Raw genomic sequence first — 25,559 nt, forward strand, 5'->3', positions numbered from 1 at the left:
CAGTGCTTCATTTCACATCCACACTGCGATTTGAAGAGTATTTAATACTAATTTGTGTCAATTTTTATGCATAAATAACCATGAAAAGCAGTTTTGAAGCTGAAAGATTGAATATTCATGGGAAATGCACTGTCAGTCATATATTTGACTGCAAAATTTACTATTTGCTGTTTTCCAGTGGTTAAGAAGTGTAGGTCATTTGATACTGTTACTGTTTACACAACTAAATAGTCCATTCAGCTAACTTAAAAAAATTCAGTAGCAAAATTCACCAGCAGAAAGGCAGAAAATGCCTTTAAATGCAGAGTGGAATGCTTAGCTAGGCTGCAGCTCTGTTCTGGTCCTGTAATCCATCTGAATTCACTGAAATCACTGGGGTGAAGCTGAGAACAAAGCCCTCCTCTATTCTCTTTTAAACTTCCAGTTGTGAAGAATGATTTTCAGGGTCCAGAATCCTCATGGTCTTTACTGAACCTTGAAATTTTACTATTTTTGTACCATTTTTGGTGTATGCATGTAATGCAGTTAATTATGCATGAAAGCTTCTTTTTTCTTTTTTTCTTTTTTCTTTTTCTTTTTTCTTTTTTCTTTTTTCTTTTTCTTTTTCCTTTTTTCTTTTTTCTTTTTCTTTTTCTTTTTTCTTTTTTCTTTTTTCTTATTTTTTTCTTTTTTCTTTTTTTTTCTTTTTTCTTCTGTCTTTTTTCTTTTTTCTTTTTTCCCTTTTTCTTTTTTCTTAATTTCATATGAAATTTCATTTCAGTGTTGACAGTGGTAGTTATGCTTTCAAAAAACAATTATCATGAAACTTGCATGTAACTGTGCCTTGAGCAAAGAGAAAATGGTGACATGGTGTGTTGTGTTGCCTCAGGAGCAATGTGACAAGCTGGCTGTACCTGTGAGTTTGACTCTTGTTCCACATATTCTCCTCAAGATTTTGTGACGGAGATTCTCTTCTCATTGCTGCATAAATGATCTGGAGGAGTGAAGAAGGTGCCTTAGTCCTCTGGTGAGCTGTGAAAGTGGTAGTTACACATTTTTTTTAACTGCTGCAGACATTTTGGGCAGACAAGGATGGATGTTCCTTTAAATTCTGTAGCTGGGAAAGCTTAGGGAGGCAAATATATATTCAGTAGAGAGATGTGATATCAGCTGCTCTTAGTGTATGTCTGCACAAGCTTATGCAGCCTTATTCTACCTTATTCTACCTTATTCTACCACTGCAATCATGCCATGCATGTTGTAGGGATTGGGGTATTAAGGGCATTGCCATCTCTTGTGCTCTATGGAAAGTGTCCCTAAAGATGTGCCAGCTCAGTTCTGCTCCCTTGTCCCTAAGGGCAGTTTCCCGGGTGTCCTATTGCCTAACTCCTTGACCAACTGGAATTTTGCTTTCCAAAACTTCAAGGTCCTGACTTCACTCTTTGCCTGACCCATATCCCTCAGGACTGCAAACTCCACCAAGTGCATGATCTCTGCAGTCCAGGCTGCCTTCACTGGACTTTGGTGGTGTCTTGTCATTGCTGGGTTAACAGCTCAACAGGACTCAGTGATCCTAAAGGTCTTTTCCAACCTAACCAGCTCTGTGATTCTATGAAATTTCTCTCCCAGAAGTTGCTAGGCATCAGTTTTACCAGAGCTCTTGGAATCTTCAGCCAGTGCCAGGTGCAGCAGCAGATGTGTTTGTAGAGGAAGTTCTTCAGCCATCAACAGATTTGATGAGCTTATACTTGGGCTGATCTGCTGAAAAAATGCTGGGCAGAGCTTCAAAGCCATATTGTGGAATTCAGGAGATAAATAGGGCCTTTTTGAGCTCAGGAAGGACAACTAAATTTCAGAAGGCAGCCCAGATCATTAAAGATTCTCACGGAGTTAGAACTCACTCCCTCAGACCTTGTGTTGAGACTCAGTGCTCAGAAATTGAAGAACATGACCAGTGTGAGATGAAGAAAATAGACTGAAATACTGTAATACACTGAGATACTGCCATCAGTACCCTTGATGCACTTTTCTTTTCAAATCCACACTTCTGGTCCTTTCATTTCAACAAAAACAAAACAGCATTTTTTAAAACTCATATTCTGAAACAGTAGTTTCACTTTCTGATAGATTCTTCAGACACAGAATTAATTTACTTACAAACTTCACATCAAATTGATCTGAACTGCTGGTGAAATGCAGAGCAGAAAAATTCAGGTAGTTTCTGATTTTTTTTTTCAATCTACATATTTTGCCTAATAACTTTGTCTAGGTTCCATAAACAAATGCTGCTCTATTGAGTCAGAATGATCTACAAGTCCAGTGATATTCTATACACAAGTCATTATAGTACTGGCCATAATCTTTTTTTTAAGATATGGGTTTGTACTTTCTAGGATTAGTAGCAAAATAATTTTTGTAGGCATTGGAAAAGAAATCAGTTACTGACATAAAGCTTTTTCTGCTTTGTGCAGAAGGTGCAGGGGCTCTTCTGACAACATAAAAGAACAGGTTATTGGAAGCTGTTCTGCAAACCTTCTAAGAACTCATTTTTTTGTACCTTTTCTTTGTCAGGAAATCTGAACTGATGAAAAAAGACAAAGACTGCAGAAATTTTGCACAGAAGTCTACTTTGGTCTTACCTGTTAAAACAAGTACAGAATTAATGGTTACAACAGTAAGCAAAACAGCATTTTGTGATTTTCAGGGTATTATTGGCAGTTAGAAATCATAAACTCCTTAGGAAAAGCAGCTTTGTGTATTTGCACTATAAATTAATTCTGCTTTAAATCCGAGATGAGAGTTATACTCTGTTTGAGAAGTAATTTTTGGTGCAGTTTTTCTGTGAGCATCCATGCTCAATGAGCAGTGGTTCCATGGAAACAGTGATGTTTGTGGAGAAACCACTGAAAAAATGAGTGCCCAGCTGGTGGAAAACCACTCCCAGCACTATTAAATGGATGAAAGATTATCCATTGCCTATTTAATTATTTTCTGTACAGCAATGTAACTCTGTTAGAAATGTTTGTTCTAAACACAAATTGTTTGAACTTTGACAGTGTACTAAGAGCTTATAATTTTATCTTTGAAAACCTGCCATTGCTATGCAAATAAGAGGAAAATAAGAACACTTGCTCCTATCCAATAATGCAACTCAGTTCATGCATTTTTACAACTGGTCTATTGCATATTTATTAATTTTTCTTGTGCAGATTTTTTATTTCCCTCTTTATTTAGCCTTTTCTCTTCACTGACTTCCCATCCTTTGAGTAATGTGTACAGTTTTTGCTTCTTGGAAGTCAGAGGAAACGTAGAGAAAGAATTTATATAAAAGACTGGTAGAATATGACTGAGCTGAAGGCTGCTGGAGGTGACTTAGCTGATACAGAACGATAGATACATGAATATATAGAATGGTGTGCATAGCTGCATATTCTTGCAGAACTTCAAGACCGAAATTTGTCTTTTCTTAAATATTGGCAAGTTGAGTAACTGTTAACTGCTGTAAAAACTCACTCATAAAGTGAAAAAGGAGCTTTTGAAAAATAGCACAGAATGGTTCTGTTTTCTCCTGATTCAGGAACAGAGGCAATGCTACAGTTTCCAGGAACTTGTTCTCTATGTTTTGAGCTTGAGGAGTCTGTGCTTGATTTCACACTCGTTATTGCAGGTACACCTGAGATACAGAAGCAAACTGTGAGCCCCTAACAACTTCACTGACAGTAACAACAGAAACATTTTAGGATTGTGCTCTATCACTCAGATCCTACTACCTATGGAGACTCCTAGGTGGCTTTTATAAACACTTGTAACATTTTTGTGTTGTAACACCTGTGGCTGCCTCATCCCTGGAAGTGTTCAAGGCCAGGTTGGATGGGCTCTGAGCAACCTGGTCTGGTGAGAGGTGTCCCTGACCATGGCAAGGGGCTTGGAATAGGGTGATCTAATCTTATGAAGCAATTTATTTGTGCTACATATTATTTTTGTTATCACCACATGTTCTGTTATACCATATAAATAGCAATTACTATTCTAAATGTTGCACAGTATTTTCTGTTGCAGTCTAATTTTTACAAATGCCATATTCTTCCAAGTGTTCACCTTGGAACAGAAAATGCTCTGTAATTATTCTCTTGTCAGATGGCAGCATTTTTTATTTCTTTTGTGTGGGTTTTCTTTTTTTTTGGTAAATGTGTTGGCATCAATATGTAAATTGTGGGACTGGAAAAAAATATGAATGTGACACAGATGTCTCTCACAGTGAAGCTGGTTAGTGTATTTTTTAGCAGTTTTATTTTAAAAAGAAAGGTCCAATTAAAAACTTTTTAAGAAGTTGACCTCCCAACTTTGCAGTTGTTGCCACAATTTGGTGTTGGGGAGGGAAATGCAGAGCTGTTCATAGTAATTATTCTAATTTTGAGAGGTTAGGAGCGCCAAAAAATAGTTTGAAATGGAGCAGTTAGTGTTTGGTGGAATATGCAGGTTTAAGGAGAAAACTATTAGAAAGGTGGTTCCCTCAAGATTTTGAGACTGAAAGGAGATGATCTTCCCCTGTCTGTCTGTTACAAAGAAAGCATCCTGTGACTGTTTTGTTTTCATTGTGCCTAGCATAACAAAAGCAAGGTTTGGCATGTCCTAGGTTTAATTATCTCCAGAAACAGCACATTTATACAGAAAGAGCAAATCCTGCTCCTGTACAGCAAATGCTTTTAGTATTTTCTGATTGAGACGGAGAAATATTGTAAATTTTCTCCTATAGCCAAGCTCCATTTCCTTATAGCTGTTTGGAAATTTGCAGAAATTTAATTTAACTGAAGTTTACAGGCCAACTGAATGAACAAAAAGCTGATTCTTAATTCACACTTTCGAACTACATTGCGTCAATGGCACAGAAAAAAAATACTGGTAAACTTTTAGCCTGTGCCTCTAAATACATTACTTTACTGTGGAATCTGATTTTTTTCAAAAGAAACACTTTATTGTTCACTCAAAATATTATTTTCCGTCATTAGAATTCTTATGCCTTTGCTTTACAAAGATTAATCTATAGTTCAGTTTCTGCTTATTTTGCAAGTAAATAGCCAAGTATTTAGAAAGTAAAGGAGATCCTTAGGAGAGTATAAGGCTGCAAAGAGAAAATGTGGTTGGGGAGCTTGAGGCAACCTGAGGCATCAATGATAAATCTTCATTCAAAAGATACACATTTTAGATCTGTTTTCTTAAATCTTTGCTGTAACGCTGTATGACCATCTTAATGTAACTGAATGCCAGTGTTAGAGCCAGAGGCAAGCTAATAAATCCAGGTTAGATCCTGTCTTAAATCATACAGATGCTATTGTGAATAGTTGACACATTTTCCTTGATCCTGCTTGGGGCAATGGGCAGCTGAACTGATTCAAATAGCTTTTAAGCAGACATTTCATCATTTTCCAGAGCTTTGGGTTGTAATTCTTTCCAACTTTCAGTCTGTCCAACGTTTGCTTTATTTCAAGGGGGAAAACAGGGTCCTCTGATTTTCTTCTTTAGTTTTTTTTTTCCTGGAAAGCTTCTGTCAGAGTTATGTGATCCCTAACTTTTAGTACCACTTTTTCAATAACATCTATAGTTACAATTTCTAACTTATTAATGTAACCTACTGCAGATTTTGATTCACACTAGGACTGTCCTGGAGTAACATTTGTTTCCTGCAGAATTGCTGGAGCTAATGCTGACTGCCAGCTAGAGAAATCTGCTTATCTCTTCTTTGATAAGTGGCCTCAGGTTTTTTTCCAAGACTTTTTTTTTTTTTTTTTTTTTAACTGTTGTACCATGATGAGTACAACTTCTCACTGCCAGGTGCATCACAGATGCATCACACGTGGTGATTATATAAAACATGCAAGAACTTTATTACATTGCTGCACTTTTTCATGTATTGTACCTCAGAATAGAATCCAGTACTTTTAAAGTCTAAGTAAATGGAGAACCATTACTAGAGAGAAAAATGTGTGTGTCCATCTGACTAAAAAATGGTCTAACTGCTTTCACTTAGCATGGTTTTGTTATTGTTATTATGAGGACAAAACCAGTCCTGAGTGCTCCATAACATTCGTTTGTGTGTGTGTGTGTACATGTAAATGTATCTAAAGACCAAAGGAATGTATTTCATTTAAGTGTTTTGGCAGTACATGAGCAACATAAGTCAGTAATAATACAGTAAAGAAGCACAATTACCCATCCAGATCATTCAGTCTTCCAAAACCTGTCCCTTATGTTGCTGTGACATAAAGCCTGACCTTTTATTTCTTGGTTTGAGCCAGGGCTGCAAAAGGTCCACTGCTGTCCTGCAAATCAAGTCTAGTTCAGGAGCAGAACATGGTGGCTCTCCAGTTCCCTTACCTTTGGCTCTCGTTTTTGCACTGATGTCTCCATCTCTTAAAATCTCCTAATTGTGGGTGGTAGTTTACTTGTCTGCTGTTTTTTAGTGAGAGCCTTTCTGTCAGTTTAGAAGAAATGTGTGCAATGATCCCTGGCCTGTTGTCTGTGGCTTTTCCTTCTCCCCTCTCCATCACCACTGACAGTGCTTCCCACCATGGAGGCTCTATTCCGGGAACTTCTCATACTCTTTTTCCCTTATTGTTCATGTGTAGGGCATCTTGCTACATCTTCCCTCTCAATGTGTCCAAGTCCCACAGAATGCTCTAATCCCAGAGACAATTTTAATTTTGGCCTTCTTTAAATGCCTGGGAGATGTTTCACCTGCTCTGTACAAGGGTAACGTTCTTTGAAGTGAGTCCTATGTTTGGCCCTCACCCTTCATCCAACAGCCTTCCCTCAATGTGCACAGGTAAAACTTCCAGTGATGATTTAGAGCTTGGCTTTCTCACCCATTTAGTTTCTCCTGGCACAACTAACAACATCTTCATTTCTGTACTCTCTGTTCCTCTCTGCAAAGCATTTGCACACTCTGTGTTCTCAAGTTCCTCAGAGAGACCTGCTTCTGAAGCAGTCCAGCCAGCAATCAATGGGGTGTGTTAACTTGAATACAAGTTTAAAATGTCAAACCACTTTATTTTCTAATAAAATATTTAATGACGTATTCAGGCTGCTCTTTGAGCAGCTGAAGTCTCTAGGTAACTTTATTGTTGTTGCAATTGTTTGGTTTTCTGTTGAGAAAAAGAATTTTTCACAGCCAACACAAGATATGCTACATGCAACATATAGAGAGAGTGTGTGTGTGTGGGAGGGGCTTTTCTACATAAACCTTCACTTTAGTTTAAAAATTAAAAGGTATTCAGAAAAATCTTTACTGGCTGTTGCTATTTCTAGCAACCTTTTTAGCTGAAAATAAAGCCATTCAAAACACTCTTTTAGGATTCTTAAAACCTATGTTTAAATCATTTTGATTTCTTTAAATACTTTTGATTAGTAAACCTGCAAGTTTTAAATTAATTATTTGCTTTTTTTTGTTGTTCAAATAAGACAGTTTGAGTAAATCGAGTTGTCTGTCTATTTTTCAAGGTATGTGAAAAAACTCTTTCAATTTCCCTACAAGAATTTTTTTTAAAAAAATCTCAAATTGCTACTGCAACCAAGTAGCAGTACAACTGGTTTTTGCTTGACTGTATTTTTTTTCTTGTTATCTGTCTTTAGTATTTGGGAAACTCCTTCACACATATGACACTCATGATGATAATAATTAAAAAGAATAATTTTTTAAAAAGAAATCTCTGTGCTGAAATGCTTTGAATGCTTGTCTTTCAAAAGTCTTTTCTTTATGGTGTGTTCTTAATGAAACTCCATCATATTTCTTGGTATCAATGTACCCATGGTTGCATGTAATCCTCCTTTTTTTTTTTTCCCATGTAGTCACCAGATTCTTAACTCTGTGAATTAGTGTGATGTAGAGATGCTACTGATAATTTGCTTTTTTGTTGGTGCAGCAAGTCTTGTTCTGACCATGGCTCGAAGAGCTACATTAGTCCTATCATATGCCTAAATGTTAGCACAAGAAAACTAAAAAGTCAACACCTGAACAAAAAAAAAAGCTCAGTATGAAATGCCTGTAAATACACTTTCTTTTTAAGCATTAGAGCCTGTTTCTCATTAGTCAGTATCAGTTTAGCAATGTAGCTGTCACATTTTCAGTTAGACATCTGTCTACACCTGTCCATCATTTGTCTATAGAAAATGAGTCCCAGTGTGTTCTTACAAAATCAAATAAATTGCTTTTCAGGGGTTGCTGGTTGGCTGGAAAAGTATTGGAAAAGTTAGCATCTATGAAGTTCTTGGAGGCAGTAAACATTTAAGTTCAAAGCAGATGAGTGGAAGAGGATTTTTGTCCTGTGCAGAACTTCTTTAAGCCAACTGGATCCCCACAGAGACTGAATAGACAGGACAGGTACACATGTTGTTCTTCCAAGGTGACATAGTGGCAATTATCTGCACGTCAAAAAAGGGAGTGCAAGTCATTGGATTTCAAGTTTTAAACAAAAATGGTAACAAGTGTTGACCCAAAGAGAGGAATCTGTGTTTTGTTCTGTGGTGGTCATGGTTTTAGGACTGCACAAGGTCCTGAAGTAAATATAGTTGTGTGAGAGATTTTTTCCCTTTGCAGGCTGGAGAAATAGTGAGAAGAGAAGGAAAAATAGTGACTGTAAAGATGTTACGAAGGGAGTTAAATACCTCTGAGAATTCTCTGAGAACACAAACAGAAATGTCAGGAGGCTGCATGGGGGTTTGTGTTTTGTTTCCCTTAACTACTGGTGTTCAGATATTGATCAGTGGAATAAAGTCATTGAGCAGCTGGGAACACCCTGTCCAGAATTCATGAAGAAGCTGCAGCCAACAGTACGGAACTACGTGGAGAACAGACCCAAGTATGCTGGCCTCACTTTCCCCAAACTTTTTCCAGACTCTCTCTTCCCAGCAGACTCGGAACACAACAAACTCAAAGGTATGTCTGACAAAGGGACATGGTTCATGTGCAACAGCTGCAGTGCAATAAAGGGTTTTTCCAATTATTTTCTCTCTAGTTGCACTCCATTTAATGCAGTTATTTGCAGACCAGTGACTGCATGGGTTTTGTTCAGCTCAGAGCCAGGTTTTGGAAATGATTTTTGGACATCCTGATGCTTGGGTAGCCAAGGGAATATAATCACTAATGCATTGAGCATGTTCCCAGGGTGTTCTATGTGACAATCCTGTGCCATGAGGAATCGAGGTGTTCCTTCACTCTTATTCTTGAATTTGTAATGCAAAGGAACAATAGAATTTCCATTGGGAGACCTCAGCATTTGCACACTGTTTTGTCTTAGGTGAAAAATACCCGTTCAGCCGTCTGTCTGCCTCATAGCTCTACCTTTTCTTGAAAATACAAAGGTATTACCAACATCAGCCAAAATTATGTAGCTGAGCTTTAGTATCCACTGGGGTGGATTTGCTTTTTTGAAAAAATGCTGTGGGTCACTTAGGATATGAGAAATAGAAAACTGACTTAATTACAGTGTGACTGGATATCGCCCTGTAGAAGAAAAGTTGCCATGATTTTAATCATATACTGAGGTCTTTCTTTTTACTTGAAAGGGGCATTGACCTTCAATTGGAAAGAGAGATTACTGTGTGTTTAGTGCACAGCTCTGGAGACCCTGCAGACTTGTGCTGTGCGTTGGCTCTGCACCACTCCAGTATTTGGAGCCACTCACCACAGTGGCGTCTAATGGTTTTCAATTGCTTGCAATTTGCATGTCATTACACGACCCAGAATTTTCTTCCAATTTACAACCGCTTCGTAGCCAAGCTGCTGTCTTGGCTCTGGGAGTAAAGTGAAAGGTTTGAGCAGATGCTTTTGGATACACAGAATTTTATATGCCTACTACAACACAATTTAATAATGGAATTTTACTGGATTTGCAGCTAATGAATAGAAATGACTGTCAAACAGTGCTGTTATCTTTCGAACACAGAAAGCACATGCATCTGAGCATCCTGAATGCCAATTTTTAAGATATAGTCACAGAGCAAGAAATGGTGCATTAAAAAAACCCTACTTGTGCAGCACTGTATCATCCCATGCTCTGCCTAAATATTTCACCATAATGTGATGTTAATGGTTTAATTAGATACTCATCCATGTATGATGAGATACCTAATAATATTTTTGCGCTTACTGCTCTTTTTTGGTTTTTTTTCCTTTCATTGTCTTTTTCACTTACACAGCAAATAATTTTGAGCATCCGAGAGCTTAGAACACTACATAGTTAATAATAACAATAATAATAGTAATAAATGTTGTTATAATTTTTTCATGTTGAGATGATATTGTATTTTTTACAAATGCCAACTAGTAAAAATCCATTTTGGAAATATAAAGCTGAGTTTGTGGCCTGATAGGCACAGTGGGATATATTATCAGGTCAAACAAATCAATGCTGCAATGTAAAATTCAATGTGTGTATATATATATGTATACATATATATATGTACTGGAGAATGATGTGCCCCACTGATTTCAACTTCATTATGCAGGACAAACAAGACTCAAGCAGTTCCAAAACACTTCCATACCACTGTGGTGCCAAGGCTACCTGATTTAAAATTATTGCTTCTATGAGGATGCCTTAAGATTCGCCTAGTTTCTATGCCTCATTAAAATGTTTAATGCCTCACAGCAGGTTAAGTGAAAAACTTTAAACATCCAGCGAAGTGTGGCTGTTTTTCTGAGCCAGTGTAAGAGTGCCTTTAGGTTTCAGGCTTTGATTTAGTAATGCCATGATTTTAGACTTCATTATGTGAACTTTTGTACTCTGATCCAGGTAATAATCACAGATCCATTAAACAGGTTTTTCTTGGCTATATTATTCAGCCCTCTGCGTGGAATCTGCACACACATAAAATCTCACTGAAGCTCGTTATGGGACTTACAGTATCGGCCCTGATGTTGGCACCTTTCTAATGAATCTGACCTAAAATGAGTACTGAAGAGCTCTTGCTGTGAGAAGGCAAGGGGGCAGAAGTGCACACACAATCTCTAAAAGGGTTGTGCCACTGCTATTTTCCTACCCCTATTAACCCTCCTCTGGAGGTTGTTTTGTGCTAACACTGTGTTTCTCTGCTTTCCTTGCTCCAGCCAGCCAAGCCAGGGACCTCTTATCAAAGATGCTGGTCATTGATCCGGCCAAGAGGATATCAGTAGATGAAGCCTTACAGCATCCATACATTAATGTCTGGTATGACCCAGCAGAGGTGGAGGCGGTAAGTGAGGCAGCACTGCTTCCTTCAGAATGCTAAACACAAATGTGATTCATGGATTCCTGCTGCTTTACGGCAGCACGATAATGAGCATGCTATAAAGAAACAATGCTGGGACTGCGGTGGTCTGGGGATTGATGTGAAATGAGATCTGTAGGGACAGGATATCTCTCTTTATTAGATTAACTGAAAATAGACAGGAGAAACAAAAACACTTCAAGCATATGAAGCCATTTTCTGCTTTCTTCTAGAAAGGATTTTGAACCAGTAGCTAAGCTTTTTAGCTATAGAACTCAATCTGGCAAAAGATGCTATCTTTCTTTCCAAACCTTTCCCTGTGAAAGACAGCAAACATTACTGTTTATGTTTGTGTTCAAGGATATATGTAGAGAGGAGGAGAATTAAGCAAAACAATAGCTGGGATTCTGAAAAAAATCCTGAAGTAAGGAATCAGAAAAATCTTATAGGGTATAGGACATAAATTCTTCTGTAAAATGGAGCAGGGGCTCATGTGTTTTCCTGGACTACAGTTCAATGGACAGTCTCATGCACCCTGTGTGCAAACAGAAATGGATTTTTTCTTATAATCCTGTCATGCTCCAGACACCTCTCTGTATACTTTGGTGAGGCTGGTATTAACAGGGATGAGTGCAATCTGTCAGCACTTCAGTGACATGGTATGGGATGAGGATACAGGTATAAATTCAGAGAGGTGCTCTGGAATACTCTGTATGAAATGTATGAAGAAAGAGCTCAGCATTTCAACAGGTTTAGAAATCTTGGTGACAATTGGAAACTAACACCTTGTAAAATTAAATCACTGCTGTTTAGTGATATGCTCCAATTCAGTCTGTGTTCTTGAAAGTGCAGTAAAGTTCAAAAGGAAATGGAATGCTCAAACCCCCATCAAATTTCCAGCACGTGGGATTTTTGCAGAGGGTGATATTTAGAAATGCTGTCTAGGGCTTGGTTTTGCCAGTCTCATTTTCTGAGGGGAAGTTAAATTTGAAGACTTTCTTTTTGCAATGAACAGTTTATTAAATTATAAATATCCATCTGTTCATGCTGATACACCTTCAGTGGTTAGCTATGAATCATTTACTAATTATTTTCTGGAGAAAACTTGCCAAAAGAAATATTTGTGGGAGATTGGTGATTTTTTGTTCTTGTTCATAAGAGTGCTCTCCAACAATTAATCCGTTGAGATTTCTGCCCTGTTACATTTGCAGAAGAGTTAGAATCAAATTCTGTAAACATTTCCTAATGCCATGCGTTAAGCATGCCATGGACAATGGGGAAATTGCTTGTCTCATGTATTTTTATTAGATCTTGCCAAACTTATGGCAGGCATGGGAGACAGTAGGTGTCTAAAAACAAATTAGCTGTTTAAGAGGTAGATACTTTTGCTCATTCATTTAATAATCTGGCTTGGTGAATTTGTCTAAACTGAACAAAACCACAGAAGTTATAATAGGGTCCAACTGAACAAAGAAGTATTTGAATGACATTTCAAAGCCTAAAAATGTGTATGTGGCTTCTTAATATTAGATTTGCAGCATGATGAGTCATTGTGAAGCAAACCTGCTTTTACACAGACTGCCTTGCAAGTATGCAGGCAGAGAACCTGACGAGAGCAATGGGAAAATTAGTGACAGAGTTGTGCTTGGTCTCTTGCATAGTGCTTAACTTCCCTCTATTTCCCAGGTCTCCCCACTGGGATTTAAAAGCCAGCAGTGTGTTACATCTGCCTGTGTTCACTGCACTCTTTTTTTGGTAATACTTGATAAGCACTTTTACACAGTCTTTCATCATGTAGCTAAAGGTTTGGTAGTGGGATCTTTTGGGGATTTTTGTGTTCTCCTCCCATATTGTAACATGAGACAGGAGTCCTCCCACTATCAGTAATCCTGTACAGTAGGGATAACACAGAAATTAGGATACAGAGGTATTAAACAATATGACATTTTCAGCCAGTACAGTACTGGGAAGGGGGGAATTGGGTAACTTCTGCTGTCTAGTTCGATTCCTCTTTCTCCCCAGTAAATGGCTTCATCAAAAGCAGTCAGGCTGTGTCCATTTTGTTCAGAAGCATAAGAGGACAGGTAACTGAAAGCATTTAATGTGACAGGAATTTTGAAGTGAGCTGTTGCAGTGTCATTAAATGTCAGCGTGCGCTGGAGTAGACAATGAAGAGCACTGAAGCCAGCTCAGGGAATAAGCAGAGAATTTGGTGTCTAAGTTTAACCTGGAGGTAACAACCCTCTGTGTCTGACAGATTTACAGCATTATGAATGTGAGGGAAACAGATAAAACAGCCCTACCCAGTTAAAAAGCAGGCTGGGGAGACACAGTCCTTTTTTATAAGTCTGTTATAAATTTATGGTCTTTCAGAGACTCTGTGGGGGCAATAAAACTATTATGTCTCACTCTAATGGGCAAACACTGCACACAAACGGGAAGTGGTAGGAATGCAATCCCCTTTCCCCCACAATGTGTCACAGCATTCAGCTCTTCTGGGTGGCCTTAAATGCCAAGGATGATTCCCTGACACGGAGAGGAAGGCGAGCTGTTATTAGATGTGGGACTTGCAATGCACGAACCGCAGGAGGTTAGTGCAACAGTGCTGTGACTCTGCCACAGAACTTGTGCATGAAACAAACCACAGCCAAAGCCCTCAACAGCTCTGAAACAGTCATCATACTCACAGCTAGAAACAGGCCTTGCACAGCTTTCAAGCTTACCTGTGGATTTTGGATTTGGAGGGAATTCTTATGTCTTGACATAGGTGGTTTGCCAGGTTCTTTTGAGCACAGACAGCTTGCTGCAGGATCTCTGATAAGAAAGTCACAGTGTTGGGTCCTCCAGAGCATGCACCATTGATCTGACATTGTTTTGGGTAGTGTTACAGTTAAGATAATTTCTGTATTCAGCCAATTACAACTAAAATATGTGTTTTTAAAAAATTGGAAAACATACAGATAATGTATGGTTTGGGTTGCATGGAATTTCCAAGATTTTAGGAGCTGTTTAAGTCTGTTAACGATCTTCACACTTAATTTAAATGTAGGGAAACAAGAGTTCACAGGGGAAAAGTAGTATTTGCTAATATTATGCAGTAAATCTATTGTAAAATCAGACTAGGAACCTATAGACCTTACTTCTCTGTTTTATATTTCAGTTCAAGACTCCTCCCTGGAAGTTATATGCAGAAACTGTCTCAGATCCACTTTTAAACAAATATGATGTTTATTACTTTCATGTTATGATATTTACTTTATATAACAGCATTTCCACTATTACCATGAATAAATGACACACATGATACCTTTTCCCCCTCAAATTACTCTTGTTATATTTTTAGGAAAGAAGAAATTTCCAACACCTCTTGCCTCTACGTGCAGACTCTCTTGTTTATTGTAGATAATCTCAGTGTCTCCCTGATGACATATTTGCTTCTCTGTTTTCCTGACTGAAAATTCTGTGCTTGAGACTGTTTTCATTTACACAGCTGCCAATTTTTTTTGAAGCTGTTATGCATTCTCACCCTTCATTGAAATGATTTATGAATAAATCCCAAATCTGATATTTAATTTTTCATATCTACCCTAATGTTTATGCCTATTTGCAGGTCACTGTTTTTTATCCCAAAATGAACAAACTGTGAGCAAAAATGGATTCCTAGACATGTGCTTGAGAGCAGTGAAGAAGTTCTTCCTTTTTTTATTGATATATTTGAAGAAACCCTTCATGTCATATTGGATTCCATTTTGGAACTTTTGGAATATATGTGTGATCTCATATTGATTCCTGCTTGGGAAAATTATTGTTCTATTTCATGGAAGAAAATCTAGTAGCAAAATTTGCTGTAAAATATTATATCATGTTTTCTGTTAACTGTTTCAAAATTTGTCTTAGATTTTTCTGTACCTGCTGTTACTGTTTTTTATCTGATATGTGCCACCCATTAGAAGAGAGATTTCTAGGGCAAAGAAAGATCATGTTAAAAATATTTCTTTTAGGCATTTCTCTATGTTGACAGAATTTTACAACAGTGATAGATTTTGTGGGATTTTAGTCACTGTAACTCACACAGCTTTCATTGCTGGTTTTATTTTCATAGGATTTATATTTCACTGGAGTATTTCTGCATCTGGGACCATACACAGGGGGCTGAGTTATGAATTATTGTTCATTTTTCTGTGATGCCAATCTGTGTGTTACCTTCTATTAATGTGATGTTGCTAATGAATTGAACTTGGTCTATGGTTCTCAGTCAGGTCCAGGGCAGAAACTGCTGCTGTATTGTCTTAGCCTGATATAAACTATCAAAGATGAGCTGTTAAATACAATTTATTTAAAGGAATTTCAAGATTCAGAGTTTGTCAGAAGAAAAAAACCCAAAAAGCTCACCCACCTCTTATTTTGCCTGTGAGTGCTGAGAATCCATCATGATGGAGAAGCACTTTGGAGAGCTCTGTGGCCTTGGCAAGCACACTTCAAAGAAGGTGTCACCTTCACTACATGACAAAAGCAAGGCTGTCAGGTTGTGCATCTTTTCTGGTGTTCTTTTCTCTTGCTCAGCTCTATGTGTATAGATGTTATATCTAAAATCTTCAATGAGCTGCCACATTTTTCAGCACTCAGAGGGCTTGGTTTTCTGTTTAGAGATTGATGGTGTGCATCTGTTATCTCACAAAAGAAGTGTGCAGCTCTCCTTTGTGCACAAGCACAGATATTTCCTCTAGTCAACAACATCTATCCATTTATGGCTGATTGATTATGGAAGCTGAACAGAGCTTCTACAAAAATCTTTGTTGATGTCAGTGAGGAGGTGTGGTTAGAGAAGAAAGAGGCATTTCTTTTCGTCTTTTTCTTTTTTGTACAAAACTTAATCTTTTCCCAGCTTGCTTGTTGTATCTGCAAGCTGTTCAGTCATCTGTGTGTAGCCAAGTAATCTTGACTCCTGCTGCATGGCATCCGTATGGTCCAGCTGTTCAGAAACAGCTCAGTCTACAGTTTCTTTGATGCACACTATGAGTGGAGTTTTCCAAAAGTCTGCAGAGAATCCAAGGAACACATGGGCCCAGAGTCATCTCTTCTTCCATATCCACAGCTGAGATCATGCCTAGCCCACTGTGGAATCCTGTGGCAATACAGGGTGAAACACCAAGCACTTTCTAGATAGGGATTCCAGACCTCTGGTGACAGGCATGCTGGTGTACTTGGGCTTGCACTGCAAAAATAAATATATAAATGGTATCAGTAACACAATTTAGGTTGTAGCAAAAAAACAAGGAATTTTTATGTTCACTTGTTATGAGGATCTAAGCTATTTAACAAAATGTTTAACCTCACACCATTAATTTTTGCAGCCTCCAGTTCCCTCTTTTATCTGCGTGTTGCTAATTTTGTTGCTGCCTTGCTGTGTCGCTGCGCAGCTACTGCTCTGGACGCTGCCGTTCTGGGAACAGATGCAGACTCAGGCCTTGCTCTGCCAAGCTTTCTAAAAACAGCTCCTCCCAAGGTCTCCACTGTGCTGGCACTAGCTCTGCAGAGGCAGGGACAGGCATGGCAGGATTTGCTCAAGTGTGAGCTTCAGCCCATTGCCTTTGCTTTCTAGCAGTTGCATACAAACCAGTCTGTGTTGCTTTGGGAAAGTGAGAATACATCAGCTTCAACATTTGTTTTGCTTCTTTTCCTCTAGTGAAAACCTTCCCCTCCCTGGATATTAGAATGGTATTTAACAAATCCAGGAGTCTCCTGTTGTTTATCTGACCACATAAACCCCCTTTGCCTTTTGTGTATTTTGCTTTTGGTTTGTTTTTTGGATGGATTTTGCTTATTTGTTAGCTTTGGTTTGCCTTTTTAAATTTTTTTTTTTTTTTCAGAAAGAGATCCATGTGGATATTTTCTGTTGGGGTTTTTTTGGTAATTTTTACTACGTTCAATGAAAGTTACATTTAATGCAAAAATATTTTTAAAAATCAGTTTGTAAGATGGAAAAGCCAAGACCCATTGAAACAAGTGGTTTTTTTTAAATACCTACAAGAAAAATATTATTCATTCCTTTGCTTCCGCATCCAGAAATAGACTCTATTCTTTGTTATTGTTGCCAATGCAATTGCTTACAAATCAATCTGGTTTGGGTAGAAAATGGCTGCCTTAAACTGAAGCTAGATGCTGCCACCCATAGGATTGATCCACACCCTGCCTTGATTTAATGCTAGTTGAACTTTATACTTTTTCTGAGACCTACCGAATCAACTAGGTTGGAAAAGACCTCGGAGAGCATCAAGTCCAACCTATGACCTAACACCACCTTATCAACTAAACCATGCCAAAAAATGCCACATCCAGTCTGTTTTTAAACAACTAAACAAATTAAACCACATTACTCTCAGTTGGCATGTGCAGTATGAAGGATTTATAAGCATGTCTGTAATACTGCAGCTGCATCCGCATGGAAATTTAATTATTATGAAATCAATCATTTTCTATAATGTTTGATTTAGGTAGCAAAGTCAGTTTTAGGCAAAGCTTTGCACCAAGACTGAAATCAGGTGCCCAGGAGGACCTGGATATGGCAGCAGCTCTGATTGCTCCACTGCTGTGACAACACTTGGGTAATACCTCTTAAAAGCTCCCTTCTCCCTCTAATTTTAGAAATTGGTTTCAAAAACCCCCATAAAACAAACAAATTAGCAGAAAAAAGGTGGTCAGCCTGGAGGGGATTACAATGTATGGATAACATTGTATTAAGTTTTGTGGTTCTTACTAGGATAAAAGAGAATTGTGGGAAAATAAATTCTTGAAATAGTTTTGGTATTCTCAGCTCATCTCTGTGCCTTGAATCAATGAAAATATGAGGGCTCAGGGAATTTTGATGGGAAAGCTTCACTTCTCTGAGTGTGAAGCACTGGCCTGGCCTCACAGCAGAGCTCCATTCAGCTATGCTCTGCACAAGCTTTAGCGGTTATAGATCCTGCCTCTCTGAAGAGCAGGGATTTATTCATGCCACTACCTGCTGAATATTTACCTTGGCTCTCTCATGCCATGTTTTATAGCTGTGGGTTCTGCTAACTCACAAGTAAGAGTCTGCACCATAAACACTGGTAGAGCAGTAGAATGCTGTGCAGGTGCAGCTTCTGGCATCCCGTAGTGTGTGGAGGACAGTTTGGTAGCTCTACCTTGTTTGACTCCATAGAAAAATGGTAATGGGTGAGATTATTCTGGGCTCTCTCCCTGGATAATGCCTTTTTTCCCACACTGTGTTCATCTAGGCAATGATTACTACTGAATTTTTTGTTGCCTGTTAGCCAATTACCCCAGCTTAAGATGTAGCTGAAGTAAATTAGAAGAGATATAAGCCAAAGATTCTGTGGTTGTGTGAATTGAGAACAGGTATGTGCATCTGATCACTCGCTCCTTTTGATTCTGCAGTTTGTGTTTAGGAATTGAAGTAGTGAAGGAATCTTTCCTCTTATTTGTGTCTGGGGGAGAAATACAAGTTTTTCTGTGGAAGGTGTAAAAAGAGTGTTTATACTTGGTAGAAGCAATTTTACCCCTGCTGTTGTTTTTCATAGGCCTCTCCCTGAAGCTTTTAGAGAGAAATGTACTTCCAAGATTTTCTTGTCCAACTTGGTTTGCCTGTTTCCTTTGCACCTGGCAGAGAAGAGGTGGTTGTGTCACTGTGGCTCACCTGCAGCTCAACCAAATGCCTCCCCTGCTGCTCCTGTAAATTCCTAGTCCCCAATTTCCTTGTCTTGGCCAGCTGTCTTTGCTTTCCCAGTGGGAAATGCCTGCTCCACAGCTGGCTGAGTGGCTGAGCAGGAGTCCAGCAGGCTCAGCTGGAGGAGTGGATCTTACTTGTCCCATCCCACTGGTCAATGGTGAGGATCACCCTTACTCTTTTAGCATACAGATCTCTGGCAACACCACCAGCAGAAACATGGAGTCCCCATGAAGGCTGCACCAATCTTGGTGGCATCAAGACTCACTGGAAAGGACTGAGTTGTTATGCTGAATAAGGAACAGCTGCATTGGTTTGGAGACTCTTACAGGGTTGAGTCTTACCTTGCTGATACAGCTCAGGTACCCCTGCTGAGGTCTGGCACTCACTTTAATTCATAGTTTGTCCTTCCCCAGCACCTTCTCAGGCGTGAGACTTGGAAATCCATGACTTCACCTAATTCCCTTATCTTTAGCCCTGATACAAATGTCACTCTGAGGAAATTTCTCTTGCTTTCAGTGGACTTGTCCAGTTCAGCTATCATGTAATTTCTCTGAACCATATCATGTCACTGAGCTGTTACATTTCCAGTTGTGTTTGTAGTATGCAAATGTCTTAATGGATTGATGGAGTTAAGAGTCCTGAGACAAAATTTCTAAATTCTTAGTGACTCAAGAAAACAGCTTGGGAAGTGTGCATTTAATAGGAGGATGTTTTGGAAGGGACACAACGGCAAGTGCCCAAGATGAAAGTCAGAGGAAATACGTATGAGCAAGAAAAGTGTTGTAGATCTTCTTTCCATCTTCATAAGGTACTCTTACCTCAGATGCTGAAACTTCTTGGTAGAAGGAAGGAGGGGAGAGTCTTCTGCCTTGCTTGGCTGCTGTATTTGGCAGCCAACATCAGGAGAGGCAATGAACAAATGGCTTAGTTGCCCACTGAAAGCAGGTATTCAGGCTCCCTGAAACTCCAGGTGCCTTTGTCTCAGGAAAATTGCAGGATCTGCCAGTCGTGTGACATTCCCACCAACTAAAACAAACACAATAAAATTTAAAAAATAAAAAAAAAAAATCTTCCTGTTATAAGTAACGTTACTTAAAAGTACATGTACTGGAAAACTTGGGAATTTGGAATATGGGTTAGAAAACGTGGCAGGAAGAGTTACTTAAAAATTAGAGCTATTTTGGGAAGTTTGTATAGCAACAAGTCTAAAGAGCAGCTTAAAAATTAATATGTTAATGTTACTACTAATTAATCAAGATGGGTATTTGTTTGGTATTCTGACAGCCCTTCTCTGCTGGTGCAAACAATTTTTGTGTGGAATTTCTGGGCTCAGTACAAGCACAATGACATTGTTGCCATGAGTTTTATTTCAACTGCAGCTATGCCTCCTGTTTAAGAAAGGAAAACAGAGAAGTATGCCAATTTCTTCTACAAGGAGATTTGACTTCCAGAAGTGTTAATCCCTTGAATATTAAAATGTGTTTCATGTGTTTTTGCATGTACAGGATGGATTGCAAAGAGGGAGAAGAGAAATTATCTTTAATTAAGTAATTACTCCAAATTATTTACAATGTAGCAGACAATTGACTAAACTGTTTTGTTTCTTTCCTGCAGCCTCCTCCTCAAATATATGATAAACAGCTGGATGAAAGGGAACATACAATCGAGGAATGGAAAGGTAATTGCAGTTTGGAAGTGCATGGGAAGGGATATTTTAGTGGAAAAATGGCAAAAATGTAGCAAAAATATAAAAAACGTTCTGAAGGCTGTCATTATCTACATAGGTTAATGTTACCACAGGAGATGTGGACTCCAGTGCTTCACTGAAATCTGAGGGTATCATCTGGTGAACAGAATATTGTTCAGCAGGGCAATGCATCTGAATTTCAGCCACAGTAAAAAGTGCTGTATTATTGTGCTGCTTCTCTTCTAGGTAGTGCAGCATTAAACAATTCCTGTGCTCTGGTTGAATCCCATTTATTACAATTCAGCTCCAAAAGGAGAAGAGAGGAGAGGAGAGGTCAGGTCTTAGGCAAGTAGAGCTTTCAGACTTGGGAAGACAAGGCAGGACAGACCCAGGCCAGGGCTACAGCACTTTGTGATGGTTGCTTTGCTCCTGATCACAGGCACTGGTCCCTGCTAGTAACTGGTACAATTCTCTCTTCCAGAACTCATCTACAAAGAAGTAATGAATTCTGAAGAAAAGACTAAAAATGGCGTAGTAAAAGGACAGCCTTCTCCTTCAGGTACTCAGCCCATTGAATAACTTTGATGTGTGTTCTGTACTGACAAAAAGAGAATGGAGATTGCTGAAGCACTCAGGCTACACTTGCAGTTGTGTAGGCCAGTTAAGAAGTTTTTATGAAATCCAGTGCTTCTGATGGGTTGACCTTTATTAACTGCACTCCAGTGTCATGGTAATACTTAAAAATGGTCTTCTGCTGTTTGAGAGATAATTGTCCAGGTTTTGTTTACGGAAAGGTCTGTGGTTCCAGGTTATATTCCTGTGAGTGTGGAGCTTTATCTCACACTGATATTTTCACACTGCTTGTGGGTGGATAACTGAACCAATCCTTTGCTAGTCGATGCAAACAAAATTGGTGATGTTAGCACATATTAATCTGTTGGACACACAACACTGCACACCTGACCTGCACCCTAGCCCCATGTAGGTGTCTGGTACTAATCTGATAGCCTACCTTCTCAGAAGTCTGATCACATTAGAATAGCTGGCTGACAAGGTTTGATGACACTTCAGTGAGAAAGTTGTCTTCAACCACTGCTTCTTAAAGTCCCGTCACAAAAAAAATCACAGCTAAATTTTTTATGAGGAAAATTCACGTCAACAGTCTTTTCACAGGAATGCAAACTGTGACTGCCAGTAGACAGAAATACATATTTGTGAAGGTACACTTTCACTGGAGGACTTCAAGTGCCCAGATTTTGAGCACAGTGTTCCAGCAGCATTTACGGGTAAAACTACATTTCCTCGAAGTAGAATCATTTAATTTGGTGTTCTCTGCAAATTTTTAGAGAGTTTTTTTGGTGAGTGTTTTGTTTGTTTGGTTGGTTGTTGTTCTTTTGTTTTTCCAGTCTGATTTTTCACTTGCTGCTGAGCTAAGGTAATGTTAGAACAAGAATGCATTGCTAGTAACCAACAAGACAAGGGGAAACGTGGCAACAGTGGAGGGAGTTAATGAAATGCTGGGTGGTGATATTGGAGCACAAGCCCTGCACCTGGATTTTGACAGGGATGAAGTAATGTACTGGAAACAATCCACTGAGTTCTTGCCAAGTAGCAGACAAAGTACAGATCTTACAGTTTTAATTTAGCGAACTATGGTGCCACCACTGCAAAGAAATCTGGGGCCCTAACAATTATCTGATAAATCCTCATTCTTAAATCATTCTGCCTTGCAGAATTGTGGTTGCAGGCTGATTGATGATCAAGAAACATTTTAATTGCTTGCTTGAGGAATTAATTACCCAGGGATTTCTTTATTGATTTCATATTCTGTTTTTCCTATGTGGAAGGTTTTTATTTTTTGTGTAAAACATTTTCAAACATACAAAATAGTGGTTTTTTACCTGCATTTCGTCTGCTATTTCCCTTTGACTGTTTCTGGAATGTTAGGCACCAACAAGTTCAGTAAATATTTAAAAACTGCTCTCAGATAAGGCTGTTTCAGTAGATTTCCTGATTTTCTTCACTTTGTGTGCCTGACTTAAATTTTCAGCTGAATGAAATACTGGAAGAGGTAAAACAGCAGTTCGGAGCATAAGGAAAATGAGAGAGACTCTACACACACATGACTCATTAGTTGGCTGTCTTGGCAAGAATTCAGAAAGCTAAGATTTAGTGCTCTATCAATAATCATAGCAAGCAAGCTGGAGATTAGTTTCCATGATTACTTGATCAGAGTTTTGGGGTAGACTGCTGAAGCTGACAGCACTAGGGATAATAATTGCCCACTGATAGAGCCACTTAGACTGCCTATATGTCAGGATGTCAATCTCTTGTTTTGTGAAGAATTGGTTAGAACAACATATAAGGTTCGGGGAGAAATTTCCTGTTTCAAGGAGTTTTCAAGAAAGCTCATGTCCAGTGAACAAAATCAACAATGTCAAAAATTGTTCCCAGCAGATGCTATTTCTGCCTGTCCAAAAAAAGTGTTTCTGACTGATACTATCAAACAGCACTACTTATTTAAAAAAAAAAAGTTTAATACCAGGCTGTAGATTTTTTGGAATTAAACATAAGTTCTGTCCATACTATCTAACCTCCTCTCACACTCCCCCCTAGCCTTCACTACCCAGCTGTAGATTCATATGTAATATTTTCAACTGTCTTCTCCTTTCTGGGTCTGGACTCTAGTAAATGTGACAGATCTTAGTGCAGCTTATTTTTAGCATTCCCTTTCTAGATGAAAATGGATCTTTTGTTCTTCCTTTCCTGGCTTTTACTTGCTGTCGGTTTTGGACAGTTTTGGTGCCATCACCCAGGAACGACTGGACACCCTTACTAGCCCTCTTCTGTCCTGTGCAGACTCTAAATTAAGCAGCTGATGGACTTGCCAAGCACTGTGCCACTCGATATCAAGAGTCGCTATTTACACAATTTTCAAGAAGCTGAGAAAATCCCCAAGACAGACACTGAGCTTTTTTTTGGAAACAGCAAAAGCTGCAGTTCTCCTTTCATCTTTTTAACCCCCAAATCTGTACCACTTCACAGCTGAAATCTCAGAGGCACTTCCACTGGTGCTATGTAATAGTGCTTCCCAGGAGCCCTCTGAGGAAGGAATCCCTGCTTTACAGCATGGAAGCTGAAGTATGGCTTAAAAGAGAAGCTGTCAAGTCAGTTGCAGAGCCAGGAGCATATCCCAGGAACTGTTTCTCACCTGCACTAAGCTTTAGCACTTTTTCTTAATCCTGCAGCCAGTGAGAAGCTTCCTGTCAAACAGCAACTTCACAAATGGGTCTCTTTTTCTGTACTGAGTGCAGCTCTGTCATATCTGCACTGTCTCACCTGGCACACATCCCTCCAGGATCAAGCTGCTGTACCACCAGGCAGGTGCTGGGCGCAGCAAATGGAGCATTCCTTCCTGACTAGGACAGCTTTTGTTTGGGATTCTGAGCGTTACTGCCCAAGTGCTGCTTTGTGCTGCTGAGCTCTTTGATTCTGTCATTGAGGTTTAGTGTGGTTTCATTTGTTCTTGTGGATACTCTGGGAGTCTGGGCACTTTGGGACTGCAGCAGCCACTAACATGTCTGTGTATTGTGTCATGTGGAATTGTGCTGAAAGCTAGGAACAGCCATAAAAATGCAATTTCCAGAAACTTATGGGCTGCGTTGATACTTGCTGAAAAGAACATAGCAGGGTTTTTGAATTCAGTGGTTGCTGAATGAGACAGATCTTCACCTCTACAATTTCTGCAGCTATTTCTTCAGTTATTTTGCCTAGCTAAGTTGAGTGCATGTTCTTCAAAGAAAGTTGCACAGCAACAGTTTGATCAAAAGTTATTTGAACCTACTGGAATTCTTTCCATTTGATTCTGGTGACAGTATCCATGACTTACTGGCAGGCCTCTGCCCAGCATGGTAAACATTTAGAAAAGTAATATATTGTCTAGTCATTAATATAAATGAATTCAGTCATATTTTGACTATACATAAATGCACTTGTCTTAACTGATTAGTATTTTCATAAGTAAAATGCCACATGATTAAATAACATGTAAACATGAAGTAATAGTATTGTACTGGATGATGAAGTACATGCAAATAACCCTTTGAAAAATACATTTTCTGGCAGAGAAGATGGATGATTGCTGTCTGCCGTCACCAGTCAGTCAGTTGTTAAGGCTGCTCTGTCTTTTTGCAGCACTTACAAAATTAACTATTTTATTTTACAAATGTATCGGGAGAGTAAATTAATTTAAGACAGGTTCTGATGCCATAATATACTACTAGAACAGCAGAAAGCAGTTCCCATCTGCAGCTCTGAATGTGAGCATATCTGTCTCTGTGCATATTTACAGTGGATGTGTTTAAAGAGAAGAAAAAGTTGAGGAATATAGCATAGTGGTTGGAGGTATGGTATGGTGGCTTGTTTTCTCAAAGTAATGTTTTTATTGCAAACTGGAGAGTGACTGACATCCTTTCCTTTTGCTCATAGCATCATATATTTTGCCTAGGCTATAGAGATGGCTATTAATCTCTGAGGAATATGTGAGTTTTTTTAGTTTTACTAGACAACAGGTAATAATTTCTAGTCATTCTGTGGAAATGAAAGCCTGTGAAAGTTGGCTGAGATAACTTTTCAGACATAAGAATGAAATGGCATCTATCTGCAGAACAAAGACCTGTGTCACCTGACTAGCTGTAATTTCTAGCTATGCAAGATCGTACAAAATTACACATTTTATTGTCATGAATATGTAATAAAAAATAATTTATCACTCTCAAACTGAAGACAGTGATAATTTTGGTATAAAGACCTCAAGAAAACTCATCACCTGAAAGTTCAGTGGAAAGAAAAAATACCAATCAGTTTTTTGCTACACTGAGAACTTTAGTTCGAGCTGGGGTTAATGACCAGTCACAGTTGAGCAGTCATAGATGC

At 38.8% G+C, this 25,559-nt stretch overlaps 1 protein-coding gene across 12 annotated transcripts in view; it reads left to right on the forward strand.

Annotated features, from left to right (window-relative positions):
• Positions 1 to 25,559, forward strand: part of MAPK10 (mitogen-activated protein kinase 10) — a 146,871-nt gene that overhangs the window by 113,110 nt on the left and 8,202 nt on the right. For all 12 annotated transcript variants that reach the window (XM_085058134.1, XM_085058146.1, XM_085058136.1 and 9 more), the window contains 4 exons: positions 8,729 to 8,911; positions 11,084 to 11,208; positions 20,552 to 20,615; positions 21,106 to 21,183. In XM_085058134.1, coding sequence (XP_084914260.1) covers positions 8,729 to 8,911; positions 11,084 to 11,208; positions 20,552 to 20,615; positions 21,106 to 21,183 — 450 coding nt within the window. The remainder of the gene's footprint in view (positions 1 to 8,728; positions 8,912 to 11,083; positions 11,209 to 20,551; positions 20,616 to 21,105; positions 21,184 to 25,559) is intronic.

The sequence above is a fragment of the Lichenostomus cassidix genome, chromosome 4 (assembly GCF_008360975.1).
Source record: "Lichenostomus cassidix isolate B80296 chromosome 4, HeHo_3.0, whole genome shotgun sequence".
Lineage (NCBI taxonomy): Eukaryota > Metazoa > Chordata > Aves > Passeriformes > Meliphagidae > Lichenostomus > Lichenostomus cassidix.